Below are 25,836 nucleotides of genomic sequence, written 5' to 3' on the forward strand. Positions count from 1 at the left end.
CAAAATAAAGAATAAATATTATTCATTAAAACAAGTTATTAAAAACAGCTGAGACTCAAAATACCATGATAATAACAAATTTTGTGTTTTAAATTAATCAGAAATTACAATAAAGGAGAAACAAACCACTAAAGATTTTTTTTTTAAAATGGTTTGAATATGAACTTAATTTGTAACAGAACATGTTTAAATATGACAGTAGTGTCAATTAGCGAACTGTTTGTTTTTTTGTTCCAGTTAGTAGAAATGTTGTTATCAATAATTATTCTCGTTACATTTCTACAATTCCAACACTTAAGCAATGCTGATTCTGCAGAATTAGTGCAAGCAGTAGATCCTATTAATACCATTAATTACCAAAATTATTTAATTATGACTTCAATAAACCAGCAGAATTGTACAAGAAAATTCATTGTTGATGTACTGTGGAAAGGCATATCTGAATTATCAAAAAATAAGACGAGTGGAAATATGATCCATTGTCTATCAACTCTACAAAATTATTATCAAGGTGTCATTAAAACCCATGAGTTATGGGCTTTAAAAAGTAAGTAATAGAAATCATATTAAAATAAGTAATTAACAGTCCCAAAATCCTTCAATTATAAAAATGATAATTCGTGACAATTCCTGGTTATGAAAGTTTAATTACAAACTATAAATAGTTTTAATACATTTCATATTTTTTCAGTGTGTTTAATATAGAATGTTAAGTAATAAAAGCTATCAAAGAATTGCATGACATTCCTGGCTATTAATAATAACAATTAAAAGATTTATAGCAAAAAAACAGTAATTATATCATTTTTAGAGGTGGGAAATAAATTTTAAGAATATTTTTATAAAAAAATATTTATGTATATATAAACTTGATATATATCAATTTTACAAATTTGCTCATGTAATGTTTTATCTAAATTTAACAGCTCCTGCAATTAAGTCTAAAATAAGAAAAATAAATTTTTCAGATAAGTTTTCTGCATTTTAGGTTTGGGGTCTATCATTTTAATAAAATATCTCTTGATAGCGCTATTTATGAAGTATAAACTTTTAAAATATTTTTGATAATGTAAACAATTTTTGAAATTTTTTTAGATAATTAAAATATGCATTATAGGTAACAAATTTGCTTTAATTAAGTTTTATCTAAAATTCCACTGAATAATATAGACAATTGTTTTTTTGGGTGAGGTATATTGTAAAAACATTTGTTTTTTTACAATTAAATTTAAATGACGTGCTTCCTTATAATTGAAGGTCAAAAAATTTGTTTTTTTTACAATACCCCACCCCCTTAATGAGTTTTGGAAAATAATAATATGATCAATGCCCCATATAAAGAAATATTTGAGCCAAATTTGAAGAAATTAGGTTGGTCAATCTAAAAGCCAAAAGCAGTGCGACATACAAAAATTAATGTAACTGTTTTTTTTAAAATAGATTCTTATACAAAATGGATAAATTTGTGAGAAAACGAAGTGATGGCTTACTTCATTTTATCCATTCAGTGTATCCATTGGTAAAAAGACAAGAATGTAAAGTGACAGTTATTTAAATTATGGTTTAACTCATCGGATGGAAAGCCACAGTGCTTTTTTTGTTTTCAAGTCCTCTCCGATGAAATCATGAAGCTTCAAAATTAATTTGACACTTGGAAACTAAACATCTGGGGATCATGAAAGCAAACCATTGGAATTTTTCAAAAGAAAATTACGTACGTTGAGAAATCAAACAAGTATCTATTTTTAAATCAAACCTTGTTGATTTAAGAACACTTGATGCATTTTATCTCATAGCTTTAAAAGTAGCTAAGATGTCTAAATCCCATACAATTGCAGAAAACCTAACAATGCCTGCTGCAATTTTTATGATCAGTTGTTTAATAGGTGGAAAGAAATTTAAAAAAATTCCACTTTCTAACGACACAATATCAAGGCGAATTGATGACATGGCTGTCGATGTCCACGCGCAGATTAATCAGCAAGTGAGTTCAAGTGAATTCAATTTTATAAATCAACAAATGTGGCAAAAATTTCTCATTTCTTATGTTTTGTGTGATAAGAATGCGATAGGAACAGATGAATCACAGAAAATATGTTGTTTTGCAAATCAATTCCTGATCATGCAACAGGATAATGTCTTTTTGATGTTTTTTATGAAGCTACTAAAACCTATAAAATAGAGTGGAGAATATGCATTGCAGTATGTAGTGATGGTGCACAGGCAATAACAAGAAAGAACAGTGGATTTCTGAAAAAAGTAAAAGTTTGTCTTATACCAAGGGCAGAATTGATGTACAGCTTCCTTTACAGACATGCTCTTGTCACAAAAAATATGCCGATAAAACTTAAATAAACTTTCAAAATTAAATTAAATTAATTACAATTTTTACCACTTCACAAATTCTTTGTAAATCTGTAAAAATGATTATTTTTTTTAAAAAGTCGACTGTTACAGAATAGGCTGTTTGCTAAATTATGCGATTAAATAGGCGAAAAGAAACAATCTCTTCTTTTCCATACAGAAGTTAGAGGGTTATCGTGAGGGAAAGTGTTGTCCCAGTTATTGGAATTGCAAGATAAATTAATAATATTTTTCCAGGATAAACCATTCTCAATGTTTTTACAGAATGTGTAGATGTTGCTGTTGGCTTACTTAGCTGACGTATTTTCACTTACTTCTGATTATATTGAGAAAAATTTGATTGAAGAAAACACTACTATATTCCACAGTTTGGATAGCGTGAAGATGCATTTATGTACCAGAGTAAAAATTCTGTTGCCAGAGTATACCTCAGAAAATAAAAATGATTTCTTGAAATATGGGTACTGAATTTAGTGAAAACATTGTTGCAGCTACTAATTTATTTAGTCACAGAAGCATTAAAAATATTAATCCCTTTTGACACGTCTTTTCTGTTTGAAAAGGTTTGGATTTACTAATGCTTTTAATACATTAATAAATCCATAGACGAAATATAATACTAAAGGTAGGAATCGTCATTAATCACTTAAAAACAATTTCTTTTGTGATTCTAACATAGATCCGCAGATTGGGAAATTTTCAAATGAAAAACAAACCCAACTATTTCCTTAATTTACTTTTTTTTACGTGTGCACTTATAAATGTAAGTAATAGGTTTATTATAAATGATATTTTTCTCATACAATGATTTCATTATTGTTTACATGTAAAGTTATAGGTTAATTTTGCACCTCCCTTTCATATCTGATGGGGAACATTATCACCAGGTTGAGAAACAATGGTCTAGATGAACTTGTTAAACACTAAAACATAAAGATTTGTAAAAAACCCTGATACCTCAATTTTGCTATGATCACCATACTTGCCTCTTTAATATACCTATTCTAACTATATTCTCCACGAAAGTAATGTATAAAAGATGCTGCAGATAAAAGCTTAATCCTAATTGTAAATCATTTAAATTATATTTTAAATAGAAGTAAGAGTAGGTCATAAATAAAATTTAATCATCTACAGGTAACATAAACATTTTGGATATTCAGTTTAGATTGTTCAGAGTATCTAACCTGATGAATGGGAAATTAGAATAATTTTTAATGCTTATTATTTGCATGAGATAAAAAAGAAACCATATCGATTGACCAATTTTCCAACTCATATGAATACATTTCTTTGCTCAACTGAAATGTTAGAGTTTAATATTTCTAATTTTTCAATTTTAGTTTATAAAAAAAAGAATAGCTGCTCATGCTATGAACCTCAAACAATAATAATTTTTTTTTTAAATGTCAAAATTAATCATTTATATATATATATTTATATGCTATATTTTCATAATTTTGGTTATAAATAATTCCAGGTTAGAGTACTGCTCTGGCATTTTTCACATGCTGCAAAATTCTAATCAATCTTCACAGAAACTACTATTGAGGATCACTGTTTTGTTGCAATTGCATGACTAAATAAATTAATTAATTACCATGTCTGCTGTATGAATCTGTATGTATCTTTAATTTCAGAAGCCTTTATAACAAGCTTAATTGTCATATAAATTAGAAACTATCATACAACATAATTTATATACATGTATATATTCTTTTACAGTGTATGATGCATCATCTGGTATACCACCAGGCTTCTTGACAGGAAATATTCAAGAAATGGGTTCTTATGATGAATGTGTAGAAGTAATTCACAAACCAGATGACTTCATTGGACAATATTGTATTATAAAGTTGAATGACACATCTTTACCTCTTCAAGATCATATAACATTAAAAGAAATTCCAGTTTCTTATTCTCTTTGTGTTCCTTCAGTTTGTTCTGCTCAAAATATTCAAAATATTATTAATGTTGGAGTGAAACAAATGAATCTGAGTTTATCATATATAACTGAGGAACGGACTTGTTTCACAAGAAATAGAAAACCACTTAGCATAAGTGATTGGTTTGCCATGTCAGTATTTTTCTTATTTCATAATTATCGAGTAAAATATTACAATTTGTTTTATTTATTACCATTTAAATTTAATTTTTATCTATTAATTCATGTTTATTTTTATTTTCTGTGTGTTTAGTATTGTGCAAGAATATGAATATTATTGGAAATAAAAAGGACATCAACATTATCGTTCTTATTTTTTAACTTAGGAGGTAGACCTCATTTTTAAGAAAAATTTATGAACTCTTACACTTTTAAACATTAATATAAAGTAAAACTGATCCTGGATTATGCAAATTTGTTTTCATTTTATTTCTAATTTTTATGTAATTTCTAATTTTTATCCTGCATATCTGTAAGATTTAAAGCATAAAACTGCCATTTCTTTTAAATCTCTCCTAGAGTACCAAACTTTAGTGATAGATACCAATTTTAATACGTGAATGTAAAATTTTACTCAGTCTTCTCCAGGAAAACTTTAAAAAAATATCTCTCTTGAATACCATGACAAATCATCATAACACTAAAAAATATTAATAATAAAAATGTTTATCCAAAAAAGACAAGCTCTGCCAAAAATAGCCCAGGAACAGACATAAAAATTTCCAAAATGGTAGTAATTACTGCAGTGGAGAGGTTGCTGATTCAAAGATACAAAAACACATACTCATTCTAACAAGGACACACATTCAACACATAACAAAATGAGGTTTTGCAACATTGGGGAGGTTTTTGCAATCTTCTTTTATACAGTTATCAGTATCATTGTTGTTAATGGTATATTAAGTTTAAGAAATCCTTTTAAACCTATTACAATCTGTGTCAGATAATGAAACTATTATTTTATGGTATCACAATTTGAATTAATTTTTATTAGTTGAATAATTTAAATTAGTTGAATTATTTCACTAATCCAATCATCCGTTCATAAAATGTTCAAATTTTAATCGATCATTATTTATATTTTTGTTGCTGTTCTTTATTTTATGTATTTTCTCTTTAGAAATCATTTTAGATTTACTAATATTTATTTATAATATTTCAATGCTATTTATACTTGAAAATATATATTTATTATCTCTAATTTGATTAACATAATTACATTTCTGATAATTATATTCATGTTTATATCCTTTTAAATATTCCTGAAAGCATTCATTTTTTTAAATTTCTCTTTGTCATTCCTGTAAAAATTTTTTTGATATTTTATAAACAACTGCTTTATTAAAAATATTTTTTATAAATTTGTTATAAATTATTTAATTTTTATTTTTATTATTAATTCTTAAGGCAGCACCTTACCTTTATTTTAATAATAATAAACTCATTTCTAATTTATGACACTGACAGGTAAACATTCAATAAAACATTTAATTAAGTATAACATAGCCATTAAAAAATTGTTATTGAAATTGAAACATGTTGTTTTTTATATTTCATTTTATTTATTTAGAACCTTCATTACTTTCTTTATTCAAATTTCATGCATTTGTTATTTTAATTATTACCTTTATGGAATTATTACTGGAATAAAAACAAGCAGAAAAATATATATGTTCTATAATTAATTGTTACTAAATTATACTTTTCTGATCAAGATTTTTCACACTTTCTCTTGACGTGTTCAGGTAGATGGTAGAGCAATTCCTTTTCTTTTACCTATAAAATAGCACATCAACCCATTCATGACGTAATCTACATAAAATATTATTTACTGATCTGAATAAAATACTTCATTTTCCTTTTACTTGTTTTTGATTTATGGACTCAATTTTGACAACTGCAATGAATATACCTGATTTTATATCTACTCAATATGTGGAGAACATGGCTCATTCATACAAATATGAATAATGGAATATTATGTAATCTGGCCTCTGTATAAGGAAAAGGCTTTTGAAGAGCAAAATATTTTGTCACTTTTCAATTTTATATCAGTAGAAAAAAGGAGGTGTATCATAAATGTACTACACTTCATACTGTAAGTTTATTGATTTCCAAATTTTTAAATATGTATTCTTATTGTATTTTTAACTAAAAATATCATGAAAAAAAATCAACATTTGTTTTTTAATATTTTTTAAGAGGTAAATGAAGTCAACTCTTAACAAAAATACTTATTTTAGCACATTCTTATTAAAAATAAAATATATATATTTTATTTACAGATTAACATTTACACTCATCATTGGACTCTGCATTATGGCAACTGTATATGAACTTTACTTTCAGCCATTTGGATCAGGTAAAATGTTTTTAAAATACATTATATATATATATATATATATAGTATATATACTTACACTAAGAAGAAGATTATGTTTTAGGTAAAATTACCAACTAATTATGATTTTGAAATAGCTGTATAGGATAATAAATAAGAAATACTAATAGCTAATTCGCTATTCAGTGAAGGAAAAATCCTGATATTCAGATCCCCATTGTAGCGAGGGGACAATGATTTTATATGCTATTAATGGTATAGGCAAGTAGCTAATGAATACAGGGATCAATAATCCCCAGGATAAGGGGCTCCCTTTCATCGAGTGCCAACAGCCTCTTTGGAGGCTGAGTGGATGAGTGGATGGAAGTATGGGCACTCTATAGCCTATGAGGTGAGAAATCTCAAAAGGCAGAAGAGCCACCTGTTGGTCAACAACAGAGGAATGTGGAAGACAACAGTAAACCATTGTGTTAAATACCACTCTGCATATCCCTTGTTTCATTGGACAGAAATATGAAGACATTGTAGGTCCTGAAATGAATTATTCTAACGTAATATGCCCACATTTGTATCTTCAGGTGGGTATTTTTACACAGCAGCCAAGCAGTGCAAAAAAGGAAGAACGAAAAAGATATATAACATGAGGATAGGAACCTGGAATGTTAAAACCATGAAAAGAAATGAAGAGACATAACATATATGTCCTAGGATTGAGTGAAATATGTTTGTAAGGGAAAAGTGAATTTGAAACAGGAGAATATAAGTTGACTTATAAGGGAGGAGAAAATTTGGATGAAAATTTAGATATGGCACAAAGAAAAAGGTGTGAGTATAATATATTAAAAAAAACTAGACAAAAATATTATTAAAATCATGCCTGTCAGTGATAGCAATCAAATTTTCATTTGATCCAATAGACACTTTGATCATTCAGACATACATGGCAACATCAAACACAGAAGAGGAAGACTAAATGTGATATATGAACAGATGTGAGAGGAATATGAAGAAAGAGGGAAGAGAGAAGTTAGAATGATAATGATGGATAATAATGTATTTGAAAATTGAAAGTAGAAAGTTGGAAAGTTTGAAAGTTGTAAAGTAATTTTGAACTAACAAGAAGAAATGAAAGAGGAGAGAAATTGATTAATTTTTGTAGACTCATGAACTCTGATTTACTAACATATGGTAAAAAAAAACATCAATGTTGATGGAATACAAGGAAAGCCCTGGTGATAAGGCAAGAGACTAAATTGGTTTATTTTAATTAATCAAAGATTTAAAAGTAGTGTTAAGAAGGAAAAAACATATTTAGGGGCAGATGCAGATACAGATCACAATCTGCTGGTTGTGGATGTTAAAACAAGACTGAAACATTTTAAAAGAAAGCTGGTTGAGAATAAGTGGGATGTAAGGAATTTGAAGAACAGTACCAGAAAAAACTATGTGCATGGGTTTGAGGAGAAATTAAAAAATGTGATACCAAATAAAGTTTATCAGGAGAGTGGAGTAACATTAAGAATTCAATAATCGACACCTTGGAGGAAAGTGTAGATATGGTTAAGCAAATAAGGAACAAGAAGGAATGGGTCACTGAAGATGTGTTAGGAATGATGGAGGAAAGAAGAAAATTTAAGTGTGATATTTCAGAGGAAGGGAAAAAAATATAAAAAATTAAATAATGAACTTAGAAGGTTGACAGATATGGCAAAGGAGAAATGGATGGAAAAGGAGTGTAAAGAGGGAGAGAAGATCTGAAAAGAAAATGTAAAATGGAAGAAATGAACAGAACAGTAAAGAACTTAACATGTAGAGAACCGAGGAAAATAAGTAGGCAAAAACTGTTAGACAAAAACGTAGAATAAAATAAACAAGTATTAGTAGAAAATTTGCAGGAATTGTATGATGCTCAGGCAAATAAAGGAATATTGAGTACAGAGAAGGAATAAATGTGTAATGAAGAAAATGAGAATCTGGAAATTTTGAGTTGGGAAGTGGAAAAGACAATAAAAATTTTAAAATAATACAAAGCCATGGGTTGTGACAAAATACCATCTGAAGCTCTGAAAGTTATGGGGAATAAATCTCAAGGGTAGCAGATCTAAGTGCTTTAAATTTAGAATTTAATTATGTATATTTTACAATTAGTAAATGTTTTTTTTAGTATTGTTTTTTTATTTATTTTTGTACTTTCAGGTGTTGCTTTTTTTTACTTCAAATATTGTTAACAGAATTTATGAAACAGGTATATGGCCTGAAGAATTAGTCAAAAAAGTTCTAACCCCATTACCAAAAAAGATCAATGCTAAAAAATGTTCAGAATATATGTCACATAACAAAGGTTGTAACAAAAGTTTTATTAGGAGAGTAGAAAAGAAAATAGAGAAAAATGTGGGCAATCACCATTTGAGTTCAGGAAGGAAGAGGAATATGAGATGTCATTGGTTGTCTGAGACTTCTGGCTGAAAGAATGATGAATGTTAATAAGGAAATGTATGTGTAATTTATAGACTGGGAATGTCTGTAAAGTTTTATGGCATGGCTATGGAGGAGAGTAGAGAAAATTAGATTGAGAGACTAAGTGAAAAATTAAAATGTAAAGTGAGAAATGTGAAGAAGACCAAGTGAGAAATGAAAAGAATAGGAAAGGAAAGGAACCCACCGGGTTGGTCTAGTGGTGGAACGAGAGTTCCAGCATTCAAGTCCTTGTGAAATCAGTTATTTTTACACTGATTTGAATACTAGATTGTGGATACCGGTATTCTTTCGTGGGTGGGTTTCAATTAACCACACATCTCAGAAATGGTCGAACTGAGACTGTAAAAGACTACACTTCATTTACACTTATACATATCATCTTCATTCATCCTCTGTAATTATTATTTATTACCATTATCTGAATGGTAATTACCAGAGGCTAAACAGGAAAAGAAAGAAAAAGGGAGAAGAAAGGAAGATTTTGAAAGCATTAAGGAATAGGAAGTCATCATAGATAGGACAGACATATTTTGAAAAGTTACTGTAAACAGTTTAGGAAACTTAAGAGAAAAGGAAGAAAACCAAGGAAAGGATAGAACATCCACCAAGAAGAAGAAGCTAATGTAAAATCAATTTCACCGGTTTTGTTTATTTTTTGGTGTAATAGGGTTAATTCTACCAATCTGTAATCAGTTACCTGATATATACGTTATTATTTTCTACCTTATTTATAAAATTCAGAAATAACAGGGTTTCAGTCCTTTGACCTCCATGGAGGAGTAGTTCCATCAATCTTTCATCTAGAAAGTTCTGGATTTGAATACCAGTCATACTCAACATTTATCATATATAAAAATGTCATAATCATATTCTTACACGTAAACCATACAGGTTTTCTTTGGTAAATTAATGATTAAAAGCTAAAACAATTCTTGTTTTTGAAAAACATTTGTAATCTAAAAATAAAAATCTGAAAATATAATCAAAAAATATGTTTATTTTATTCAAACAGCAGTTTTTCCTTCAGTACGGAATCTGCATATTACAATTAAAAACATTCAAAACACCAGCTTATTTTTGTAAATATAATAGTAAGTACTTATCTAATTCCCTCTCAATAAAGATGATGTCAGGCAATAATCTCACATAAGTTAAAATACCTTTTGTCCTCCACCCATCTCTTGAACCACAGTTTTCTGTTTGGTAAACTTCTTCTTTTGAGTTACATAAAGTTTCTAAACTTTAACCTTTTTAAGATTAACATTAAAGCGTTAATAATTGACTCAATCTTCCTTTGCTAACTTGATTTTCATGTTCTACTGAAATCTGACACTAGTAGCTTATTTACATATTATTTAGCATTTTTATTACAGGTATCTGATTAGCATCACGAGTTCTCCAGTTGACTCGTAGATTCAAAACTGAAATTACTCTCTCGAGTTCCCTAGTAACTCTGGTACGCTCAGCTTCGTACCGGGGACATACGTGTAGGACATGGTCCACGGTGTCATCGACCCTACAGTCCGGACAGAAGCCGGAATCAACCAACCTGAACGTAGCCAATTTATCCCTAAAAGCACCATATCCAGAGAGGAACTGTGTCGTGTGCCGATTGGGGGATACCCAGCTAACCGCTCGCAACTCTCTAACATTGGGGAATATACCATGCGTATAACGACCTGTCAAAGAAGTATTCCACATATCTTGCCAAGAGTCGAAACCTTGGTCTTCAATCTCACGCATACGCGCAGAAGTAAGAAGGCCTCCCTTCTTTGCAACATACCGCTGGCTACGTTCCGTAGCCGAAATATCCACAGGTTTGATTCCCGCGATTACAGTTACTGCCTCTCGCGAGACAGTCCTGTAACCACCGACAACCGCTAACAAAAGAAGACGCTGGGCTCGTAATAGAATGTCCCTATAACATTGGTACCGCAAACGATGAGCCCAGACGGACGCAGCGTACAACATAATGGCCTCGCAAACACCTTTGTAAAGAATCCCCATGGTACGGAAATTCAACCCCCAATCGGGATGGACCACTCTACGGACGCCGAAGAAAGCATCAACTGCCTTCTTCGCCACATACTGCAAGTGCTCCTTGAAGAGAAGCCTCTCATCAAGGATAACACCCAGATACTTTTGAAGAGTGACATACCTAATTGTACGGCCGTCCATCACAACCCGCGGATGGCGAGTTACAGCTAGACGGCCCTTCAAAAACATCATAGTGGTTTTCTCTGCACTGAAAACCATCTTATGCTGAAGACTCCACAACCGCAAAACCCTACATGCCTGTGCCGCTCTGAGCTCAATCTCAGCACGCGAACCACCCTCAACCAGCAACAGCCCATCGTCGGCATAAGCCACAACGCGACAGCCACCGGGCAAACGTAGCCGCATGAGAGAGTCAAACTCGATGGTCCAGACGAGTGGACCTAATACACTGCCCTGCGGACATCCTTTTGACAGGGTCTTTCCTACTTGCGAACTGCCGTCACGAAGGACAACAGTTCTTTCGCTGAAGTAACTCGAGAGAGTCCTAATTTCATCCCGCGTGCAACCACGCTTCTCCAATTGAAACATGGCAGAGGGCCACCACAAGTTATTAAATGCCCCGGATATATCCAAGAAGACACCGAGTACATATTTCCACTCACTGCCTGAAGCCAGATCCAGGACCCTAAGAATCGCGTCCTCTGTACTCTTACCGGATCTAAAGCCATACTGGTCGTCCATCAGCACGTGATTCGAAGTCAGCCTACTATTAATGCGGAAGTAAAGTACCTTCTCGAAAACCTTTCCAACAACTGGTAAGAGCGTCAGAGGACGGTAAGAAGAACTAACGGTGGGGTCCTTGTCGCCACCTTTGAATAATAACTTCAAAATTCCACGCTTCCAGCAAGCCAGGAAATACCCGGCGAATAAAGACCTATTGAACACCCTAGTCAATGGGCCAAGAATTACAGGCAGGGTGCGAACAAGGAGCTCCACAGTAATACCATCATATCCGAGGGCTTTGTTCCTAGCCAGGCTTCAGATTACTTGGCGGACTTCCGCCTCAGTAATCTCCGAAGACACAGAGTCTGTATTGAAATCCACAGCCGCCGCTCGAACTCTCCGATGATACGAGGTCTCACCAACCTCGGTATCATCGGAGAGCAGATCGTCCATCAGAAGAGACAGAACACGATCTTTCTCAACTACAACGCCGTCTTGGGTCGAGAGAGCCGACAGAAGACTCTCATTTTTCCGCTTGTGACCAAGAACTCGATAAACAACACCCCAAGGGTTCTTATCCCCCTGCTCTTGAACAAAAGAGCGCCAGGAATCTCGCTGAGAAGTCCGGTCAGGATCACGCGCACGCTGTGCGGCTCTCCTGAGTCGGCCCACGGCCTGCTTTATCGCAGTCAAGTTCCGAGACCAACAACCAGCTACTCTCTCTCGAGCCGTACTCCGAGGGATTGAGAGTTCTGCGGCTTCAACCACCGCAGAGGAGAAATTCTCTGCCAGGTTATCTAGAGGGACCTCGTCCAGGCTACGAGTGAACACCCGCATCCTGGCCGCATGTTAGAAAACTTGGGCCAATCCGCCCGCCTGTGCAAGAAGCGCCCCTGCTGAACAGGGGCGTCCGCCCTAAAGACATCGCGCAGCCCACCTATCCAATCAAAAACTATGAGCCGATGATCGATTTCGCAATCATCGACTACAGACCAGTTCAGAATCCTACCAGGGATATCCTTACCTAAGGTAACATCAATGTTGGTAACAAGGAAGGTCCTCCGCAATCCCACCGCGCCGGCGAAGGTAGCCAACTCGCCGGCGACATTGAACACCTCAAAACGGTGCTGCGAGATGAAGCCTTCTAGCAGTTCACCGCCGTCATCTGTGATCCCACTGTGCCAAAGAAGCGATTTGGCGTTCGCATCAACTCCTATAAGAATAGGACGACCCGCTATCAGCCTGATAATTCTATCCCATCTTTCCAAGTGTAAGTCAGTGGGATCTCTGTACTGAAAGTACGAACTAACCACAACTAGGTCGAAACCATCCACAGCAAGCTTAACAACGACATGATGCGTGTCAGAGGCTTGCTGTATAAAGACACTATCTATAGACTTCCTGCACAGAACGGCGGATTTACTTTCACCAACATGGAACTTATTCCAGCCTGAAAAACCTGGCAGGTCACCCTTGACAACGTACGGGTGTTGTAGAAGTAAAACATCGAGGCTCTGCTTTTCAACGACGATACCTAACTCTACTTGGACCGCATAGGCACCCTGGGCATTGAGTTGAACGAACCTAACCATCGAGCGAGTTGAAGTAGACCTCAACCGCTTTCAAATAACTACCACACTCCCTACTATTGATGGAGTGCCTATGATTCTTGCGTAACCACTTGCAATTAACGCAAGTCGGAGCCTCCTTCTTTTGCGGACAATCGTCATGCTTGTGGCCCTCTTCACCACAATGCGCGCAGACCGACGCATACTTACAAAACTTGGCCCTGTGGCCAAACCTACAACATTTGAAGCACCTCTGCACGTCAAGGTATTTCTTGACGCGACAAGAGGCAAAATCAACGAAGACCCTACCCTCGGACAAAAACTTCTGGTGGAGTCCAGCACCTAGTTCAAAAACTCCTTGATACCGAGAAGCATCACGCTTTCCAGTCTTGAAGACTAGCCTGCACTGCTCTTTGAACGAGGCCTCGTCCAAATCAGTATTCTGCTCCCGAATGAGAGACAGAACTTCATCAGAGAGACTCCGCTCGATGCCATATATAATGACCCGGGGCTTCCTCAACCGATTGGGGTCGACCTTAACCTCAAGCTTCTGTACCGCAGGAGAGTCCTTGATGACTTGGACCATCTCCTTGTCCGCAACAACAACTAACCCTCTACTGGTCTCCTTTATATCACGAATTCTAAGCCGATTCCGTTCATCACGAAGGGCTTCCCGGAAATCGCGCTTTAAGTCCTGACTCGTGGTCTTCGAGCCCTCTGCCTTATTCACGAAGATTACCTCCAGCTTCTTAACCGCCTTGCTGGCCTCGCGTTTGGTTTTCAGAACATCAGCGTAGCGCCTGGACAACCACCTTGGGAGAATTGACCTCGTGGGGCTTGGAGGCCAAGGCCTCGAAACCCTCATTAACCGCCTTAAAAGCTTCTCTCAACTTGCCAAGTCGAGGGACCGACTTGTTTTCCTCGCCACCGAACTGACTCCGCCGGGAAGTGCCAGAAAATCTACTAAGTAGTCCAGGTACTCCTGGACTATTTTCAACAACAGGGCAGAACTGCCAGGTCTGCCCTTAGAATTCTTGAAGGCCTCTACTACAGGGGAGGACCGCACCTGGGTGGGTGCCCCTGTATCCATCGCTTCGCTGACCTCGTCCTCTGAGGAGCTAGTCGATGGAACCGGCGCAGGTTTCCTCTTCCGCCTGGACTTCTTCACCTCTTGGAAGACATGGCCGAAGATTCCCTAAGTCCTGTCAACTAACAAGATTCTCGCTGTATTACTATCGTACTAAGTTGGGCAAGCCCACAAGTGACAACTACCCGCAGCGAGTACGGGCAGCCGGAGACCCTTACGTTCTCCTGTCACGCTTCGCACCTTTAGCCGCTACTGGATCGGTTGATCGAAGCACTGGAAGTGCAGCTAAAAACCACTGATTACTGCCCTCGCTCTGACAAGAGCGCAGAAGGACTAAAAGGCACGGCCTTTTTCCTGTTACCAGGGCTAATGACCAGCAGTCGTTGCCACCTTTTTCGCCCCGATGAGGAAGGTACGCACCGAATAAACCTCCGCTAATCACTCCGCAGGAAGCTACATATGATAGTCTATAAGAATATGTGCAGTGCGAATACACTTCTAACAACAAGCCTCGATACTGTCGGCGGTACACAATCAACTGACAGCCAAGAAACACCGAAAACAAAGTATATTCTCACTAATCACTCGGCGCAAAAAGGGACCAGAGTGATTGTCTGACTTAGCAGTCAAAAATTGGATAAGGTTTTAAAGAGATCTTCAAACCAGAGTGTGGTTTTAAATTTTAAAGAATCATTGGTCTCTCAAAGCAGCCAGAAAGCTGTAAGGAGAAATTTGCAAACAAACGGTGATGTCTTAGGGGAAACTAGTATATCTGTGTACTATATCCAAGTTACATACTGAATATATCAGTTGGGTAGCAGTTTTATATAGTTATTATACATATGTAACAGTGTCCATTGGAAGAAAAGTGGGAGTTGGTTAATAGAAAGAAAACATATGAGCATGGAAGAAACAACATAAATATTTAATGAGGATTATCGGCACTCCTCATGGTATATAAAAAATAACTCTTTGCTGGTGTACTGTGAAGAATGCCGGCTATCTCACTTTTTTTTCATTGTTTTTAATATTTTTTATTTTTCACATGGTGTGTCATTAATAAAATAAAGTTTTCTTATCAATTTTCAACAGTTATTAGGTTTGGTACCTGACTAATGTTATGATGAAATTCACTGGAACCAGTGAATAAGAGTTGAAGATTGCAGCCAATCCTCACGGTAGCCAACGTGTTGATCAGCTGTATGGCAAAAGTATTAATAGTAGATAGTTCTTTTGATGGGAATCTCATTCATTGTTTCAGCAGCTACACATCAGTAAAGTAATATTACTAACCATAATACCCCAAAATGAAAATTAGAGATTATATTAAGTTAATTAACAACAGTCACTAAATACTCTTCCTTTTAATTAAGTTTAAAAAGTTCACTGACATATCTAGATACAAAACTGATATACACAATTTTTCTTTCAGATAAACTTCATGGGACAATTATGTCTTTTTCATTACATACCAATGGCCATCTTCTTTTAAATGTTGTAAAGAGCCACGAGTCAATGGATGTTTTGTACGGGTTACGTTTCTTAATGATGGTTTGGATAACTCTTATTCACAGATTCTTAATGCTGCATACGGCACCTGCAATGGGTCTCTTCCAGTGGAACAGGGTTAGTCAATAATAAATAAATATTTTTGCATGATTCACCATAACTTAACAACAATAATGAAAAGTGAGAAAATAGTACTGTACCATATTAAGTGTAATTTCACACAATGATTTAAACTATGCTAAAATATCATACTCTCATTTAACTGTAAAGATTTTTTGAAGTTACATATTTCCTATAAATAATTCAATTCATAATTTTAGAAATCTAATATAATCTATATAGTTTATTTTAATATTAAATGAAATTTAAAACACAGTAAATAAATAAGTTAAAATTACAATATTAATTCCAAGAATCGATTTTCATTGGATCCCGCATCTTCAGTTGGTGTTAACTTTCATTTTCATATTACATTTTAGTAACTCAGAGGTCAATATGTTAATGAACTATTTGATTTTTTCTTTTTCTAATTTTTAATATGACTGATTTAATACAATTAATTATGTTTCTTACATTTTTTGCACAAATTATTATCTCAACACAATTATTGTTCTGATACATCTTTTTCATGTATCTTAATTTTTGTCACCTTTAAAGTTTTGTTCAAAATTCAACACTTCTGTAACAAAATTAACTAATCCTGAATGCCTAAAAATAATTATCACCAAACTACCTGTCTACTTTACAAGATTCTGTTCCATAATCCTTTCTTCTACAAACTATCTTAAAATTTACTATATTTGAAACTTTATCGCCCATCAAATTCTAATATTTTTGTCTATGAATTTCAATAGCCTCATCATTATCTTTCTAGCTTCCTACTAATCTTGATTTGCTACATTCCATAAATTTTTCAAAATTTCTTCGGAATTCCTTATTACATATTTAGAATAAATTATTTTCTATTCTGATTGATAGTCTCTTTCTTCAAGATTTATATATTCTTCATTACTTTATTGCCAAATAAAAAGAAACTTCTGACCTATAATGTACTCTTATAATTTCTCTTCTTAGATTGTTCTCTGTTACATCTTACTTCAATTATATTTTTGTTTCTATAAGTCAAAAACCAAACAGTTTAAACAATACTATTCTCACTACTTATATTCCTATATGCTTTTGCTTCCTGTATGCTCTTATAACAGTTTGACTGTATCTACTTTTAGATCACTAGCTGCATAGCATGACAACACTATGTATACACTTGTTCAAACAGGTACTTCATTATAACTGTTTCACATCAATTCCTGAAAGCTAAAGATTAACTGTAGCTTCTGTTGTTGTCTTTTACAGTTTTATACATACTTAAATAATATATGTCTCAAAAGTAAATATAAATGGATGTGTTAAACATTTATGAAAATTTTTAAAGTATTAGAATACTAAATTATAAATCTAATATAAAAGAATGGTCTTATTTAATTCAACCTTGACTTAAACAACGATTTAATAATAATTTTATCTTAGGGACATGATTAATAAACATCTAAATTATTAATACATTTCTGTATTTTATGATTTAAAAAAAGGAGTTTTTTAATCAGTTGAGAACACAAAGAAAAATCTTATTTATTCATTGATTATACTTGAACAGAGACAGGAACTGTTCGGCAGTATTCCACTCAAAGTAAGGCAAACCAAAATTATCTAAACTTGGATATAAATTTTTTAAATGTGTATAAAATATTTTAGTGTCTCAATCAGTAGAATGTGAGGTGTGCTTTGTTTTTTTTTTATTACTATAATTTATAACATTTTTGAGATAGACCTATTATTTTATTAATATTAGCAAATACAGCATCATGTTCTATTATAATGTGGTTAATTTAATTAAAGGATACAGTTGAAATTTATAAAATAATAGTAACTATTTAATTGCATAATGCAAATGTTATTTTCATTTACTAACTATAAAAAGTGTCAAAATAATCTAAAGCACTAAAGTAAACATGTACTTGCACATAATATGTCATGAGTATAAATATATCTCTTTCTTGACTTTGACTGTATTTAATACTTATTTTTTTATTAATTTTATCATTAAAATCTAGAAATTTTAAGATTAGAAGCTTTTGAAATGTGGTGCTATAGGAGAATTTTAAAAATCAGATGGGTGGATAAAGTGACAAATGAAGAAGTATTGCGGCAAATAGATGAAGAAAGAACCATTTGGAAAAATATAGTTAAAAGAAGAGACAGACTTATAGGCCACATACTAAGGCATCCTGGAATAGTCGCTTTAATATTGGAAGGACAGGTCGAAGGGAAAAATTGTGTACGTTTGGAATATGTAAAACAAATTGTTAGGGATGTAGGATGTAGAGGGTATACTGAAATGAAACGACTAGCACTAGATAGGGAATCTTGGAGAGCTGCATCAAACCAGTCAAATGACTGAAGACAAAAAAAAAATCATTAAAAATAGTAATATTATTAAAAACATGTATTCTCTTTTTTGTAAACAAATACAATACAAAAACTTAAGGGTTCTTGAGTTTTAATCAGGCATAATACCAGTACCACAATAGCAAATAATGTTCTTCAGTACATGCAATGTTACTTCCACTTGAAAGACAACACTACGCTTGAAAGACTTCCACTTGAAAGACAACGCTCCAGTCATTTTTTAAAAAATGACTGGAGCAAACACATATTACATATCAAATTCCATGAAAAAAATAACAGAATTTAAAAAAGAAAACTTTTTTCTCGTAATTGAAAATTTGGGTTTGAATGGTTAAAGTAGTTTAATTTTTAAAATTTAACTAATACTTAATAATGTGTCATAGATTCTTCAAGACTGGAACCATGCTTTCATTACAAATGGTGTTATTTGTGTTGATACATTTTTTGTAATGAGTGGATTGTTATTATCATACACATTCTTGAAGAAAATTAACAAAGAAAAGAGCTTCAATATAGTGAAATTTTACCTACATAGATATATGAGGTAAGAATAAGCTAGATGCAACCCATAAAAATGCAAAAATTAAATTATTCTTATCATTTTGGTTAATATATTTATAGTTTTAGCATTTTCAATAATATTTTACATAAACTGAGCATTCTTTATTTTCATAGCTGTTTTCTGATTTTTTATATTGTGTTCTACTTTTCCAATCCAGTTTTCAGCTTTTTAAAATTTTTATTGGTTTATTCCATTTGACATGGTAATATCCTTTTTTAAATTCATAAAGCATATACTTAGCCTTTTACCTCTTTCTAAATACTTGTTAAAAATAGATCTTATTAACTGCATCTTTTGGATGTAATTGAGTTAATTCATATTGTTCTAACTTTCTGAATTCTGTAACCATTACTTTGTAATTATTCTGTAAATATTTCCTTTATTTTTATTCTGTTTTCTGTTCAAAATTCACAAAAAAATCTTTATTGGATATGAAATTAAATTAGTCGTCATATAATCTTTACACCAATTTTTTTTAAAGCCTACAGTCTTCATCCATTTATGTAATTTTTTTTTTTTTTTGAGATGACTGCCCAATTGCTTTTGTCATTTTGCCCTATGAGAATGGAAATCTGTAGTGTATGAAAAAATACCATGCCTGACCAGGATTTGAACCCAGGACTTCCAGATGAAAGGCTGAGACGGTACCACTCTTCATACTGTTCTTTTCTTTCTAAATCTTTTGTATGTGAGCATTCTTGTGCAAGCCAGTTTTCCTTTTGATTTCTGTGATTCTCTTCTTAATTCATTATTCAATTTTCTGTAGAGCCTCTTGTCTTCTCATTCTTGGTTTTTATGTATTTCTTGTCTTCCATTTTCCAATCATCTTTCTGAAGAACATGGCTTCTTTATTCCTTTTACCATAATGAGGCCAATCAAGTAATGAAGTAATAAGTTAAAAGAAAATACTCTCTTTTCCTGATTGCTTCTGCTCCTGTTAACATAATTAGCAAATCTAGAATGTCAATATAATTATAGCCTTATTATAACTAAATTTTCTTTTATTATTACTTGAAATTCAAGCATAACTAAGCTTTTTTTTATTGTTACTTCACAATAAATTAAATTATATTAACACTTGATGTGAATCTATTAACCTAATGAATGATAAAATACTACAATAGAAAAAAACTATTATGCAGTATCTGTCATTATTATTATTTTTTTTTTTTTTTTTTGTTAAAATAAAATGTTGATGTGCTGATGAAAAATCTTACTAGCTGGAAAAAAATACACATTTCAAATGACATTTATTCTAGGTCAACAAAATAACAATTATTAATAAAATTATTAAATTACAATTATTAAATATCAATTTTTTATAAAAAAAAAAATTAAAAAAAACTGATAATAGCGATTTCCCAGTTTTACTTAATATTTATGTATTTTTTTATTATAATTACAGGTTGACACCAGCTTTGGCTGGGCTTGTATTATTTTATACCACACTCTCTGACAGATTATGTGATGGTCCACTTTGTTCTCTCTACTATGACACAGTAAAGAAAGCATGTGTAAAAAATTGGTGGGCATCACTCATATACATTAATAATTATTATGATTCAGATAATATGGTATGTAAAAGTAAAAAGTTTGCTCATCACTTGAAATTATAATTAATTTGTTTTAAGATTTCCAAGAAATTATGCTGTAAAACTTTTAAGGTATAATCTGCAGCAGATATTATATGATATAATATGTTGTGATGATAATTTTTTATTGGATGTACATTCTTCTGGTCCTCAGCCCTCTTGCAAAGTTTATTCTTCTTCATCCTATTAAGCAGTCAATCTGACAATCTATACTGTTGGTAAATAAGTTAATGTCGCTGTTAAACTAAAGAATGCATTACTTTGAACAGTAGAAAAAACAACTACTGTATATTAAACAGATATGCCAGTATCTTACAGAGAAACTTTCAGGATGTATTCTACTGGTGAAAATAAAGAAAAAATTCATACAAGCGTAGGTATGGAAACGCTTTGTTTTCGAGTTACAACTTGTGAAAATTTTAATCCAGATTTCAGCTATTAATAAAAAGAAGCCCTATTGATACAGCCAATAAAAGTAAATAAAACAATTTTAAAATCTGTTTTTTATAATAATTGTTGGCTCTTTTGGAGGATGTACCTTTATAAATGAGATTGCAAATGATTTTTCAGCTAAATGGTACATTGCCACATTTTTCGTTTGTAGCTTGAAATCACTTCATCTGTATTGCTTCAATAAAAAAAACAGATTTTTAAAAGTTTTTATTGGCTATATTTACCTTAATTTTCCCAGAATTAAATTCAATACAAGTTTTGTTAGTAAATCTTCCACATTTATTAGTTATTTAATAAAGCTATTGTAGAACAAACCTAAAAAAAAACTTGTTTTTGACTCTGAATTTTGTGTTTCACGTCAGGTATCTTAATAACTACTGGACTTACAGTTCTTGCACCTGTTTCATGCTATTTCCCAGCTCAAATTACATAAGAAACCATCAATGTTACTCCTTAATTTAGATCTCAAAAGTTACGGTAGGGTTTCTTTTTATTAGAAGAGCTGAAATCCAGATGAAATTTTTCGCTAACCATAACTGAAAAACAAAGTGTTTCCAGACCTATGTTTATATGAACTTTTTCATTATTTTCACCAGTAGAATATGTTCTGAAAGTTTTACCATTTTTTCATGGGACACCTGTTCAGTATAAATCCAGTTTTTTTTTTAATAAAATAACCAAATTTGACTTGGTAGTGCTTTTGATGACAGTTATAGTTATAACTGAAAATTAATTATTTAATTATTAACCTAATTTAAATCAAGAAGTGAACCACATTTTCTTTACATTTTTTGTACCAAATTTAAACTTAATGGACATAATTTTTTATAATTAAATCAAAATGTTTTTAACTACATTTGTAGCCACACAAATGATTTAGTACTTTTCTTGTTGCAAGTATCCTTACTATAGGCCTGTTTAGAGTTAGAAAAATACTTAATTAGAATGTGGTCAAAAATATATTAAATTGTATATTGATGTCATGTGTTTTTATGAATTTTAAAATGTTTTACTGTATGTTTAGGTTGTGGTCCATTTTCTTGTATGTACATAAAATAGTTAGGTTGTTGATAATTTATATTAGCTTTATTTATTATTTATGATTTGTTTTTACTTTGGTTCTACTATGTACGTGACAATTACTATGTGTATTAATTAAGAGTGTACTCTTACAATTGTGTTCATTTGTTCAATGTATGTTTGAGGCTACATTTGCTTCATACATTTTAGAACTATGTGAAGTCAGGATAATTTAGTTCAATTATTCCTCACCAAACTTCTATGTGTGAGGGTTTGTTGTGTTCCATCTGTTCTGCTTGATTCATGTGGATTTTAAACTGTTAAATTCTACATAATTTTCAGGTGACATTAGTGTATTGAGTGCATCATCTAAGACTGAAAGCTTATGTGAGTGATAAAGCATTACTGTTGCTTAGAATGAACACAAATGGTTGAAAACACCTTATCATACATAAGAACAGTTTTCAACCACATTAAATTTATATTTTGGTTGATTTGCCATTATAAGCTAAGTTTGACTGCTTTAACTCTATCAATTGGCATTACATCATCTGTTAGAGTGAACATTCTGTAATAATTTCAGTAAGAATGAGCAATTTTCAGTCAAGTTCTTGTAACACTTTTGTTTGTCCATTATTCACTTCACGCTGAGAAGTAAAATTTAAAAATTCTTTCATCCAAAATCCCACTCAAAGAGAAAGTATATAGTATAACATACTTTATAAAAAAAGAGTTTTATGTTCTTGTCATGAAAAATTGGTTAGTTGAGGTAGCAAATTTTTCATTAAATAACTAATATCTCAAATAAACTTCTCAATTTTGATAAATTAAATAGCAAAAAAAAAAACTTTATTTTCTAAATCTCATTTGTTCACCTACTAAAGAACAAAATTTACTTATGAAACTCAAAATAGTGCAGTAGTTCATGAATTTCTCTAATTCATTAATTTATCTTAATTCTATTTTCAAACAATGTGTTATATTTATAGCTTCTATTTAATTGGAGGATTATTGTGCTTATATTAGATTGAAAAAATGAACAGTAATTATGTAATATTTAAAATGTCTTTTACTGTTTGTTATATTTCAGTGTGCCATACAGACATGGTATACTACAGTTGATATGCAATTATTTTGGTTGTCACCAATATTGCTTTATCCTTTAATGAACCATCCTTGGACAATACGATATTTGCTCAGTGGTTTGATTGGTGTTTCTGTTGTAATTTCAATTCTTCAACCCTATTATAACCATGTATCAGCAGGATATTTCATCTTAGGGTATGTTGCAGTTTTATCTAATCTAAATAAAATATTACAACTTTAAATATCCTCTCTTATTTTACTTAACATTCTTATACAATAGCAAACTAATCTACACATTAGTGTAATCTGCTTTTTTTTCATGTACACTTTTATTATTAATATAATGCTGATGAATGTTCTGCGATTTGGTAGGTTCCAGTGTATACCCAAGCCAAGATTCCAAGCCAATCAATCCTCCACCAACCTTTTTACCTGCTCATAATTTCCTTCTTCTTTGATATTCATTAACCTTCTTCTTCTTCTTCTTTTTTCCTTCCTACTTCCATTCCTTATACAGTTAATACCAAACACTTTTTAATACTTACTCTTAACAGTTCGCTGTTACTTTTTCTTTTTACCCAGTGTCCTATCCGATTTTTTATTTTTTAACACTTAAATAAACTTTCTCTATTCTCCAATACCTTTCACCAGCTCTTCATTTCTGTTTTTTAACTGCTCATTTTATCTTTTACTTCTTTCCCAAATATATATTTCTAGCACTTTTAATCCACCATTTTTCCTCAGTTCATGTTTCTGCCCCATATTGTGCCCCACTCCAGTAAAAAAAACATTTTGTCAATCTTCTATTTAGATCTTTATCCAGATGCTTACGTAGGAACCCATCTTCATACTAAAGACCTGTTTTGCCATTGAATCCTTGTTTTAATTTCCTGACAGCAGTACAAGTTTTTACTAGTCTTGCTGCAAAGATATTTAAAGTAACTTATTCTCCTACTACTTTATCTGTATTTTTGTTCTTATATTTATATTTCTAAAGAAAAAAGCTTTCTGTATTTATACTCTCATTCTGTATTCCTTACACTTCTTATCCAAGGTGTACAGAATCCTATTTATTTTCATTTCATTCTTGTAACATGAGGTCATCAGCAAAACAGATGTATTCAATTTACCGTCAACCAACAGGTATTCCTACTTTCCATAAAAACTTTCACTGACAATTTTCTCAAGATAGGTATTTCATAGGGCATGCAGCTAACAGAACCGCTGTCTTATTCCTCTCTCCAGCTAACATTTCTCAGCCACTTCAATTCCAATTCAAACTCCTACATTTTGGTTCAGATAAAGATTCTTCACAAGTTTTGTTTCTTTCCAATCTCTGACTTTCTCTTTGCAGATCTTTGTTAACACATCCCACGTTACTCTCTTGAAGGAAAATTTAAAAGTACATGAATTTCTTTACTTTCTTTTATAAACTTTCCTCTCACTGAGGAAAACAATAGATCACTTGTACTCCCTATGTTTCCTAGATCCAAACTTTTTTCTTTTTTTTCTGTTTACCCTCCAGGAATTATCGTTCATATATTACTTCAGAGCATAAATGAGGATGATATGTATGAGTGCAAACCCAACCACAAAAGAATACCAGTATCCATGATCGTATTCAAATCCGTATAAAAGAAACTGCTTTTACTAGGACTTTAACGCTGGAGCTCTCGACTTCCAAATCAGCTGATTTGGGAAGACGCGTTCACCACTAGACCAACCGGATGGTTTTCTAAATTCAAACTGCTCCTCACGAAGTGAACTGTTCAACTTTCCACTCAATCTTTGGTTCAGTAGTTTAAGTAGTAGTTCAGTAGTATTTGTTATTAGGCTAATTTTCTGTTCTACACATTTTTTGGTTCCTTTTCTCTTTTTTTCTTAAAATCATCACAGTTTAGTGAAGATCGTCAAACCACTGTCTGCTTTCATACAATTAATTGCATTCAACAATTTACAATATTCTTTCTTCCTTCTTCACTTAAGCATTTTAATAAGTCGGGAAGTAGGTTATACAAGGCTTACTTCATCATAGAACAGAAACATGGCTTGTGAGGATTAGTCGCCTTCCAATGTTAGAATACGAAACTCATTTTCAACTCACTGATCAACTTTTCTTCTATATTCAAATTTTCTGGCTTCTGATCCAATCCATTTAAATGTTTTCTTACTCTAACCATCATTTTGAACCTCTTGAAATTCATTTGTTATACAGCCATCTTTCTTTTCTATTTTCATATTACTTTTAAATCTGCAAGTACTGTTATTCTTTTTACCTAAACACTGTCTCCCTAGCACACTTATATCTTTATTCTACTTTCCACAAGTTCTCTTTCAGTCATTCTCCTAATGTTATTCCTATATCATAATGACCACTCTTTACTTTTGCAAAGTAATAAAATTGAGGATATTCACTATATAATTTTCCACTTTCCCTCGATTTAACTTTACATAAACTAAGAATGTAATTAGATATTCTTTAGTTAATTTGAATCAGTTCTAAACAACTTACAAACCAACTAAAATTTAGGCTGTTCATCCTCTGGAAGAGATTACGAGTGACTACAAGATCATTTAACTACAGCTGATTTTGATTCATACGACTATGACAGTTGGGTAGTCCTTCATAGGCTAGTTCACGAGA

At 32.3% G+C, this 25,836-nt stretch overlaps 1 protein-coding gene across 1 annotated transcript in view; it reads left to right on the plus strand.

Annotated features, from left to right (window-relative positions):
* The first annotated feature begins 246 nt into the window (after positions 1-246).
* The window catches only part of LOC142317926 (nose resistant to fluoxetine protein 6-like), a 44,272-nt gene continuing 18,682 nt past the window's right edge, over positions 247-25,836 (plus strand). The window contains exons 1-7 of the mRNA XM_075354464.1: positions 247-547; positions 4,090-4,441; positions 6,595-6,671; positions 15,937-16,130; positions 18,863-19,023; positions 20,447-20,615; positions 23,197-23,387. Coding sequence (XP_075210579.1) covers positions 247-547; positions 4,090-4,441; positions 6,595-6,671; positions 15,937-16,130; positions 18,863-19,023; positions 20,447-20,615; positions 23,197-23,387 — 1,445 coding nt within the window. The remainder of the gene's footprint in view (positions 548-4,089; positions 4,442-6,594; positions 6,672-15,936; positions 16,131-18,862; positions 19,024-20,446; positions 20,616-23,196; positions 23,388-25,836) is intronic.

Source organism: Lycorma delicatula, chromosome 1, assembly GCF_047948215.1.
Source record: "Lycorma delicatula isolate Av1 chromosome 1, ASM4794821v1, whole genome shotgun sequence".
NCBI lineage: Eukaryota > Metazoa > Arthropoda > Insecta > Hemiptera > Fulgoridae > Lycorma > Lycorma delicatula.